Source organism: Musa acuminata, chromosome BXJ1-11 (assembly GCF_036884655.1).
Source record: "Musa acuminata AAA Group cultivar baxijiao chromosome BXJ1-11, Cavendish_Baxijiao_AAA, whole genome shotgun sequence".
Taxonomy (NCBI): domain Eukaryota; kingdom Viridiplantae; phylum Streptophyta; class Magnoliopsida; order Zingiberales; family Musaceae; genus Musa; species Musa acuminata.
Genome location: NC_088337.1, coordinates 505,579 through 516,443, shown reverse-complemented (window position 1 = coordinate 516,443; position 10,865 = coordinate 505,579). Strand labels below are relative to the sequence as shown.

At 41.9% G+C, this 10,865-nt stretch overlaps 2 protein-coding genes across 2 annotated transcripts; both read right to left on the bottom strand.

The window, feature by feature from the left end:
• Positions 1-1,235: 1,235 nt before the first annotated feature.
• Positions 1,236-6,235, bottom strand: LOC135596720 (double-stranded RNA-binding protein 6-like). The gene is made up of 3 exons (XM_065088812.1): positions 5,600-6,235; positions 3,072-3,291; positions 1,236-2,347 (listed from the first exon to the last, which is right to left on the bottom strand). Exons 1-3 carry the CDS (start codon positions 5,843-5,845, stop codon positions 1,401-1,403), a joined length of 1,413 nt encoding a protein of 470 aa, XP_064944884.1. The 5' UTR covers positions 5,846-6,235; the 3' UTR covers positions 1,236-1,400.
• A 2,961-nt stretch (positions 6,236-9,196) lies between these two features.
• LOC135596518 (protein S40-4-like) lies at positions 9,197-9,985 on the bottom strand. Its single transcript, XM_065088567.1, has one exon. The coding sequence runs from the start codon at positions 9,868-9,870 to the stop codon at positions 9,370-9,372; it is 501 nt and encodes a 166-aa protein (XP_064944639.1). The 5' UTR covers positions 9,871-9,985; the 3' UTR covers positions 9,197-9,369.
• Positions 9,986-10,865: the final 880 nt, after the last annotated feature.

The following is a 10,865-nucleotide window of genomic DNA, read 5'->3' as shown; positions in this document are numbered from 1 at the left end:
CTTCATGTATTATCAAGATAATTGATAAGTAGATATATCTAAGTTACTTTAAAGAGTAGAATCATCAATTAAATTTAATTTTTTTAAATTCAAAACAAATATCATCAAAATTAATTTTTTTAGTTTGAAGAAATTTATAAAATAATAATATGAATACATTCTTCAAAAACTAAATATCTTTTGTTCAAAACTATATAAGCTTTAGAAATAAAAAGGTGTCTAAGAAAAATGTCTTTAACATCACACTTCTTTCCATACATTCTTGTTATTCAAAATAAAATATTTATAATAAAACAATTTAAAATTTAAAAAATTATGTCATTTATTGTTTCATAACTCATAAGAAGTTTTAGATAAATGAGATGAATCATATTCATAACATAGCAATACATGTTAACGACTTTAAGTAAGCTATGCTTATTGAGAATAATCTTAAACATATCTTAGTAAGTTATTATTCCTTTTCTCAATAATTCTATTTTATTGTGATTTTCTTGGAATGTAAAAATTATGATCGTATCTATAATTATAATTTAAAATTTAAAAATTTTAAATTCATCACTATTATCGGGTCAAAGATATGAAATCATAACACACTTTTTATTTTGAACTTATTTACAAACCTTGGCAAAAAAAATTTAAAATAATTATTTTTGTGTAAAAAAAATTCAATTATATCCATCATTAAAAATCACAAATATATATTTACTATTTTCAAATTTATGATATTAATAAATGTATATACGAATTAGCTGTAATCATCTACAAGTATGTACTTAATTTTAAGATTTCAAACAACTTTTAATATGCTTTCTTAAATAGCATGCATCATAAATTTTATTTATTAAATTTAGACATTCCTTTCTCAGCAAAAGTGAGGAAGAGGAAGAGGAGGCACCATTACCTGTTCTCACCATCTTTGTTCCTGCTCGACTGCTCGCACCTCTAGCATGCCAAATCATCCATTCCAGAAAAGCAAGACAGGAAGTGCAATTGCAGGTACCATATGACTACAGCGCTTTTATGCAGTCTGTCCATTCTCTCACTCATCCTCCACCATGCTTCATGGAGAGCTAAGAACAACAGAGAAAACTTGTTATAGACCAAGCCATAAAGATCACATGAATTCCAGCTGCTAAAGGACGATTATGAACTTTTAGACAAACTATAAGCATCTCTCCTAGCTTCGCTGCCTACCAACGAAAGATCTATGCATTGCGCACCTTCAAGTGAAATGGCTTAAAGTTGGAGATTTTGGCCGAAATCCTAGCACAGTGTATCCTTTACAAGACACTAGAAAGAGTTAAAAGAAAGGCAAAGCAAAAATTCACAATCCCAGAAGCAAGACGTGACAAAAAAGGATGTGAACATCCCGAAAGATCTTTCAACCTCAGGCATCATCAGATCTCTAGTCGTTTCAAGCTCTCCATTGCTGTACATTCAGACTCCTCCAGATCCTTTGCATCATCACCATCTACAGTGTCCATCAACCCAATCAAAGGCAACATTGGAGGGCAGGCCATGAGCTTGATTGAAGGTTCCAGTGTCTTAACTGAGGGTAATGGTTGTTCCTTTATCTGAACTGATACAGCTGGTGCAACGACCGGCAATGGTTCCTTCATCAACGGTGATGTTGCAGCAACTGGCACTGGTTGGTTTAACTGAACAGGAATGGCTGATGCACTAACCGGTGCAGGTTTTTTGGGGATTGGAGAGGATGCCACAACCGACAATGGTTCCTTTACCTGAGCTGGAATCACCGAATTCACAGGTGGGACTGGTCGTGGAGCGGCAAAGACTGGCACAGATTGTCTAATGCGGACTGGCGATGCCACGCGGATTGGTGTTTGACCGGTAACAGGAGGAAGCTGGCTCACCTGTGCAGCTGCTGGCGGAAGTGGTGGGGCTGAAAATACTGGCACCGCTGTCCTTATTGTCACAGGAGGTGCAATGCCTTGGCAAGGCCTGCTGAAGTGCCTAACTGGGAAGTATGGTGCTGCTCCAGCAATGGGGAACTTCTGGGGCCAGACACTCTGGTTTTCTCCTTGCTGGTAGGATGGCGCACGAGTTGCATCATTTATTCCAGAGGAGGTAGGACGGACTCTTGGAGCAGATTTTTGCCGTATGAAAGGAAGGATCTTTGATACAGATGGAGAAGGCTGCGATGAAGCTGGTCTTTTTTCTAGTTGAATTGGGAACTTCTTTGGGAAAGGAGTTCCATGGGGGTTGTTTACCATGGCCATCTTTTCTTTCAGGCGGTAGTGGAGGAGAACTCGGGCTATGGTGATCTGCTCCTGCTCATCGTTGTTCTCATGTTCGATTGACGAGCTTGCTGCTTTCTTTGCCACTGTATTGCCATGATGATAGTATCAGAGACATTAGCTACTGATAACTTTAAACATGCAAAAGCTCAATGATGTTGACAAATTTGACACGATCAATTCCAGGATGTGCTACTGAAATTCAACTGCAGCTGGATCTAGTTGTGGACAGTTCCAAAGATTCACGAACCAAAATGCACTAAACCATTATGAAGCCAAGGAACTTATCGAAAGATAATATATCGAAATGGATGGACTTGGAACCTATTCATAAGCCTGCAAGGAAGTGTTTTAACCCTTCTCTAAACTCTGATGGAACACCATCAGAAAAAGAAAAAAAAAACAGACCAGGAGCTTTCAGAATAGAGTTCATTTTAACCCTTTCTTTTTCAAGTACTCAACAAAATCCTTCACCTTCCAATCATTTAAATTATACAAAGTCTTAATCACAAGATGATAAGTATTGTGATGTAAGAGTAATCACAAATCCTCTAGTTTGGAAAATCATCATAGTAGTGGTGACTTCAATATAGTGCTCATCATGTTCTTCAAGTTTTTGGGTTTTAAGTTTTCAGATCCCTAAAGGAGAAGGATCTAACCCTATCAAGCATTTAATTGAGAAACAATGCAACAGCAAATACTCATTGTTGTATGAAGCAAAGAAAGCAGAAAGACGGAAGGACAGATCATACATGGAGTTCAACCAAGTAACATGGCAGCAATAATGCGTCGAACAAGGATAGGACTCACATTGTTTCAATGATAACCATGCTGCTAAAGCAGCATTTTTTTCTGCCTGCTTCTTGTTCTTAGCTGGTTCACCAGTAAATGTGATCCCAGCTAGTTCCACCGTGCATGCAAAGACAGGTAGGTGTCCAAGTCCAGAACGAACTGTTGTATATGATGGCAATGGTTCCCCAGCTCTCTGGGCAATTTCCTGTAGGAGGTTCTTGTAGACTCCTGTCTCATCCTGTTAAAAGATCATAATCATTGTCAGGAAATCATGAAGATTATGCAATTAGAACTAGACGGGATATGCCTGGTCTGAATAAAAACCAATGTATTTGGCATTTCTTTGGCACTAGTAGCCCAGTTGGAATTCATTACCACCGAGGTTCTTTTAGACCACTTTATTCAGGTTTAAATTCATTACAAGACTATAACCTACACCACTAGATGCAAAATAAGCCTATCAAAGATACCAACACAGTGAAAGAAATATGCATATATCGATATACAGAGTACTGTTGTGTCGGAAGGCACTCAACTGGTATGGCCAAAGACCAGAATTTTAAGAGTACAATCTACACCACCCATGATGCAAAATAAGCCTCTACATGATTCAAAGACAGAAAAAGAGTCTGCAATACTGAGATACAGAATACTACAATGTTCAAAGGAACAACTGATATGACCAGAGACCAGAAAATTGGGGAAAACAGTTGCTTAGAGCAGAATTTTTATGACATCAGAAAGACAACAAAGGACATGCTTCTCTAGTGTGTGTGTGTGTGTGTGTGTGTGTATGTTTGTAACAATGTTATAGAAGGCTAAAAATCCATCTTCACAAAGTGACAATTCCAGGCTTCTATGCTGCCTGTTAAGTGATGGTCATCAAGATTATAAACACTAGCTTGAATTAGAATAAGAAAAATCCACTTAAAAGGAATAGACACTGCCTTAAAGCAACTAATCGTATTCGAAAGCACCGTGACAATTCATCCGGTAACTTCACGGTCTTACACGTTGGTTATCTCAACAGAACTAATTCATGATCTTTAGATTGCTAAGCTTAAACAGTATATGATGGCTCGTCTCATAGATAAAGATTGACATTTTGAGATATTGTGGAGACTGTTTTTCACTATATATAAGGTGTGAGAATCTACAAGATGTACCAAGACTCAACCTCCATGATGGGGATAAAAGGTAGGGCAGAAAGTAGAAATGTGATAGTAAACCTAAGGAACAGCACAACTTATGATCAATTGTACATTATAGATTTCATCCATTTATGGAACCTTCCGAAGTCAAAAGGCCTCAGCGAGAAGATGAGGACCAATTCCTGAATCCTACTTGGTGCAATGTGAGACCTAAAAGTATAAGAGAGAAGAAGACTATTTCACAATATCCCTAAGACCAAATAAAGACTTTGTGATCCCCATGCAAATCTTTAATTCCTCATTTGATAGCTCCTAGAGGAGAACAAAAGCTATGAATCTACTGAGCAGGTCTAGGCTGCCGCAAGACACAATTACAAAAATTACTGGATGCATAAATAATTCCACCAAAAGCATGCCAAAGAATAGTGCCACTGACCAGAAGAAAATTTCCAATAGCCTTCTTACTGAGTGTCCGGGATCCACTTGCATCAGTCATTTGTACGGTCAAATGTGGCTACCAAAATTCAAAACAATCTGCCTCATGTTTCCACTACTATCGTTTGTTTTCACTATTATCCCCAACAAGTCTGCCACTTGCATCATCATAATTTCTAAACATCCACCGTTAACGATTGAAGTTTTAAACTTAAGCTTCAATAGGTAATTATTTCTTATATGTGGTATCTATATAAGTTGATAACCCCAAAGGACAAAGATCAAGAGACTACCATAATACTTTTTCCGAAGTACATAATTGGCCACAACAATGATCAGTGTTCCGGGACAAATATGCTCCTTTTTTGGGCTTTCCTCCTGTAACTGGGATTAATGAAACATAACGGACTAGTTTAACCATGCTGACAGAGATATAACGAGCTGAGCCGAAACCCTAACGGAAAACCACGAGGCCCGTCGGGGAAACAAGAGCGGGGAATCTCGAGAAGGAACCCGTCGACGTTCCAACGAAGCATATTTTAACTAAAATCGGAACATAAAGGGCAAAAGGAGAAAGAAGAAAGCGAGTCAAACTTAGCTTGGAAAGTCCCTTTCTTTCCTAGTTTTCACTTGTTGCAAAGAACAGTCAAATGAGAACAAATCAAGACGAAAGAATCTCCTTTTCGTTCACAATTTTGATTCCCATTTTCCCAAAAAACACCTCTACTAACTAATCAAAGTTCCTTCTCTTTGAACTCTTTTTATGCTGAAAATAGCGCAGGAAAACGGAAGTACGAAACAAAGAAGCAAAAGATGAACCTTTTTCCGACTGATTTCGTGGAGTGAATAAAATCGAAGAAAAAGAAGAGAGGAAAAGGATTTTTTTTTGGGGGGGGGAGGGGGGGGGGATCAGAAATAAAGAGAAAAGGAGGGAGGAGGCGGTGGTCAATAGGTACCGACCAGGATCCGTGCCGCGAGGGAGTGGGAGGGGCCACGCTGGGAGAGGGCGTTGAGCGCCACCTCCGCGGACGAGTGCTCCGCCTGCCGCAGCGTCGTGCAGAAGCTCGGGCTCTCGTACAACTCGCCGTTGAAGTTCACCGCCGCCTTGAACCTCGGCGCATGGTCCGGCCCCTCCCGTATGCACGTGTACGACGGCAAGTTGAAGCAGCTCCGCTGCGCCAGCTCCTGCAGCTGGTTCTTGTACATCCTCGCCCCGCCCCCTTCCTCACCCACTAGCCGCCAAGCAGATCGCCTTCCGACGGCCGTCAGGAGGCGAGATCCGGCCCTCCCGAGCCGTCTCCGTCGGCTCCACCGAATCGGCCGACTCCGACGGAAAATGGCAGCTCCTCCGGCCACTCCGCCGCGATCGTCGGCGGTTTCCACGGGATTCCACCGGAATCTAGCGCTCCAACGCTACTCCTTAGGTTAGGGTTTTGCTCTCCCTCCTCCGTCAGAGGTCAAAAGAACCCATAGATCTACTCACGCCTCATCGTCTGGCGAAACAGGTAGAGAGAGAGAGAGAGAGAGAGAGAGAGAGATTGAGACGAGGGAGTAAAGACGGCGAAACGGAGAGAGAGAGAGAGAGAGAGAGAGAGAGAGAGAAGGGTTGGTTTCTCTTCCTAAATGATGCATAATATATATATATATATATATATATATATATATATATATATATATATATATATATATATATATATGTATATGGAGTCTTCTTAATTAGTTGGGTTATATTAGTGAGATAACATTCGTTAGGTGTATTATGATAAGATTTAGTGCTTAAGAGTAGCAATGGCATTGACTCTTTTTGTTCATACATACATTTTCCATGCACCGGTCGACTCGTGTGTTATTTTCACTCTTCTTTTGCTGCTCTCTTTCACCTGTTTCTTTGACCTGAGAAAGCATCAAAGCAAGACGCGTGAATTCGGGGATATCTTGGTATGTTATATATCATAGTCATGACATTTATGTGCGTATGCAATATAGCCATGTAGACTATTTGATATAACTTTGTGTAGCACATTATTTATAATTATTTTGCATCATCATGTGTTTTATTAAATAAAATTAATTTACATCCGATCAAATAAATTTGATGGTATATCTTTTTGTAGGCTAAATTCCACAAGCATGTGGCATTGAAATCTATGTTGGTAGGCGGTGGACCTCAGCCGTATTTAATCCGAGGGAGGGAACGCCATCCTCCAACCCCCCCAAAGAAAGAAGAAGAAATGAATTAGTCCAAACAGACAGTATGTGTATGTGTATGTGTAGTGTGTGAAGAGATGGATGGAAAAGTCAACAGTGTCATGGAGGTGGTGGTAGTCAAAGTTGGAGTGCTCATGGTGTTTACAGAGCAATCGTGCATTCAATGGATGTGTGTGTGGTGGTGGTGGTGGTGGTGGTGGTGGTGATTTCAAAGGTCGGATGAGAGCAACGCACCAAGTGGAATGGTCCCTTGAAGACATAAATTATGATAAGCTTTGTCCCATCAATTCTGGGGTCAATCTGCCTACGTTTTTGGGCCATCTCATTACTTCCCTTGTTCCTCCACATGGGAGACAACCACCACCTCTGGGGAGGGGATCCAATAACTGCGGTCTCTCTCTCTCTCTGTCTCTGTCTCTCTCAGTTTCATTGCAGCTGGTTCTTGTTATTTCCTTCGAGTTCATTTTGCAGCAACTTTAATCGATTTGTATGTTTTCTTCAAAATGTTCACTGGGAGTTAAAAAGATGACGTGGTTGCCATTTCTTTAGGCAAATTAAATCCTGTCCCTTTGTGGATTTTGATCCATGTGTTTGGCACTCTATTCTCTGTGAGTTCTTCAGTTGATTGGCAGCAGCAAAACATGCAGATGCTGCAAACAGGAGCCTGCAATCATAGCCAAGTAAGTATACTGAATTCATCTTTGTTCTAAGCTTGAATTCTGACTATTTCAGGAAAGACTTCCTGTGCTGTAACCTTCCTTCCTTCCTTAGGATGATGCTGTGGAAACAGAAGCTAGTTTCTCACATTCTGCTGTTACTTTCACATATAATTATAACACAGCTTCATCAGTTTAATCTTTCTCGGAATAGACTTGCAGACGAAGCCCTCCATTGCAATTTTTTATGCTAAAACAGAAGACTATATATCCTGATTAAGCCTATCTTAATCTTCTTCGGAGATTAACATCGTAATTCAGATGGTGTTAGAATACTTTGGTCTTCTTCTTATATGGAAGGCTACTGTTATTTAGTTTCTAGCTCATTCTGAGTTCTTTGTAAGGAACTGTTCTGATTACGTAATGACATTTTAACTTTCTCTTATCATAATTACTGTGGAAACAATACGATTGTTAGTTCTAATTGATAATTATTTTTTTAATAGAATACAGAATTATCTAATCAATTTTCAGCAAGTAGAAGGATGAAATCGATTGTGAGATACGTATCCTATCCTGCAGGAATAGATAGATATGAATACTTTGCTGAGGTGTTCTGAGATAATGAATTCTCTTTATCTTCGTCTACTTCCCTTTTTATCTTCAACCACATCAATCAAGCGCTCGTCTTCTTCTTTTCCTTTTCCATCAATTTGTTGAAGTAACTCATGTTTTCATACTATCAACAATGGACGACATTGGCATACATATATCGAGGCCTAATCAAAAGAATTTTCCGAGTGGCTTCTTCTCATCACTAGTTTGACTTTCCTTTGTTCTGGCCATGGATTCCTCCACTGTCCCTGTTGCTCGATGGTGACTTTCTCATGGTGTTCATTTCCACCTAAAAAGATTGATGCGGGACAATATCATAGCAGGAATATGAACACTATTATCATGGCATTTTCTAGCGATCACAGAGAGAGAGAGAGAGAGAGAGAGAGAGAGAGAGAGAGAGAGAGAGAGAGAGAACAACCTACATGCCATTTGAGATTCCACAATGCACTCAGCATTAAGCATAAAGTGATCAACTTTTGGAGGTGGAACTGCTACCTCTAAAGCAAACAGAGGACAGGTGCTTTAGATTATGTGTTGCTTTGAATTTAATTCTGAAGCATACAGCTCTATGAATCCATAGAGATGTGTGTGTGGAGTGCAGATCAAAAATAGTTCTTTGTTATGTCTGCTATTATGGAGGCAGGGATGGAAATTCTCACGAATGCAGGACACTGCATTTATCTCAACTGTTCTGGTCTCCATTAAAGTAATGTCGAGAATTCGTCCACAGGATAAACCTTATCATAACAACAAGAAAATGGAAAGAAAAGCAATATCTGATCAGATCCTGATAGAGTGAGTCATCATCTCATCTTAAAATAAATCAATTAGATCTGCGGATCTTTTAGCTTCTGCTCCATGCTTCTCTAAATTGCTCTTGTTCGGGAGTATTCTGTTCATCCTCTTGTCTTCCGAGTAACACCAAAACCAGCAGCGTCTATCACAACAGTTCATTGTCACAAAAAACTAATTGAACATATGTCAGCAGAGAAATTGCTGAGACAAAGGAACAGAAACACTTGCTTATCAGAAGATTAGATCTGCTATAAATCATCAAGCCAAGAGAGAAAAGAAAGAAAGAATACATGAGATGACATCCATATATTATAAAAAGAGAAGGAAAAATAAAGAGAGTTTTGGTGACAAAAAAGCTCGCTCATTCGCAATCTATCTCTTTGCTCTCTCCAAAGTGGTGATACGTATGAAACCATAAGACTGCATGCATGCACGCATGGTCGAACGAAGTGGTCAGTCCTGGAAGCCCGTCTTCTCCCAGATGGCATTGCGAACCCGGTTGAGATCGCGGCCCTTGAGGGTGCAGCCGATCCCCTCGTGGACCGAGAATGACGCCGCCCGGCTCCGGCACAGCAGCTCGTGCGGGGGGATTACCGGCCCCGCCACCCTGCCGCCGCCGCCGACCTCGTCGTCGTCCTCCTCCCACCAGTCCCTGGAGCTACTGTTGCTCCCGCCGTAGCAGTTGCCCAGAATCTTGGACCAGTCCGGTATGTTCACCGGCAAGGAGGAGGCGGCGGCGGGGCGATCTCCTACCCTGGGGTGTCCCCCCCTGCTGCACGCGGAAGACGGCACCGGCTTCGCGAACTCGGCCTGGCCCGGCTCCGCGGGGCATCCCCAGACGTCGGACTCGTCGAGCTCGTCAGCGTCGCACCCGGCAGCAGCGACCCCGGCCGGCGGCGCGAGGAGGCGGTGCGCCGCGAGCTTCGTCCCCTGCTGCTGTCTTCGCCCTGCCATGATCGATGAGGTCCTCCCTTTTCTTCCCTCCCGGCAAAAAAAATCCCTCGCCTCGGCTAAGCCTCACAACCCAGTCCTTGTTCTGTTTCGTGTCGGAGAACGACGCAACAAGAGACCTTCTTCTTAGCTATATTTGGGTTCCTCCACGCAGGAGGGGAGGTTTTATAGAGAGGTTTAACCGAGGGGGAGCTTGTGGATAAGGCTCCGCTTTCTCTCTCTTTCGATCTCGGTTCTGCCCGTAGACGGTGTCTTTATTTACGTGACCCCCACGAGGCCAAGCATCGCGTTGCGTGTGGTCCGTTCTGGTGCTCCGCAGAGAAGATGGCTATCTCAAGTGTAGTTACTGTAAGCGGACTTCCCGCTGAGTTCAGATGTGCCTGTTTGGGCCGTCGGATGCGCTGAGGGGCCGGAGATTCGAGGGTTAGAATGGTAAATCCGTCGAGCGGGTTCATCCTTGCGAGGAGAAATCCACGTGTCGAGCAAGCGGTAGTGGTGGGACGCGGAATCTCACGTCCCCTACAGCTGGAGGGCACGTGAATGGGGCCCATCCCTGTTCTCTCTGCTCTGCAGTCCAGCTCTGGGCTCCGTGGCGTGATAGGACGTAGGATAGGGACCCACGAAGAGGGTACAATCACCCACCGGAGACACGGCCGATGTTTATACACAGACTTGGGAAACGTTACACGTCCCGACGAAACCCAAAACTCCCGATCGAGAAACAGAGTACGTGGCGAGACGCCACTGCTCGGTGCGCGCTGGGGGCTGAAAGGTATGCAGGAGGGTCTCACGGAGGAAAGAGGCAACGATTATAGCAAACGCTTGCATGAATGAGACGTTGAACGCTACATTATGTTGAACATTTACGAGTGGAAATGTTACAACGAACTATATGAGTGTTAAATAAAAAATGTAAACAAATAATTTTAAATTAATAAGTCTGCAAGTCATTTGCATATATGATCTGAGAAAAAAAATAAATATTTTATAGAGATTTA

Bases quoted from the DNA above. Each gene is read 5' to 3' on its own strand.
- LOC135596518 (XM_065088567.1), bottom strand. From the start codon at position 9,870: ATGGCAGGGCGAAGACAGCAGCAGGGGACGAAGCTCGCGGCGCACCGC.
- LOC135596720 (XM_065088812.1), bottom strand. From the start codon at position 5,845: ATGTACAAGAACCAGCTGCAGGAGCTGGCGCAGCGGAGCTGCTTCAAC. The intron at 3,292-5,599 runs GTCGGTACCTAT...ATCTTTTAACAG, and splicing joins CCCTCGCGGCACGGATCCTG to GATGAGACAGGAGTCTACAA. The intron at 2,348-3,071 runs GTGAGTCCTATC...ATGGCAATACAG, and splicing joins ATGGTTATCATTGAAACAAT to TGGCAAAGAAAGCAGCAAGC.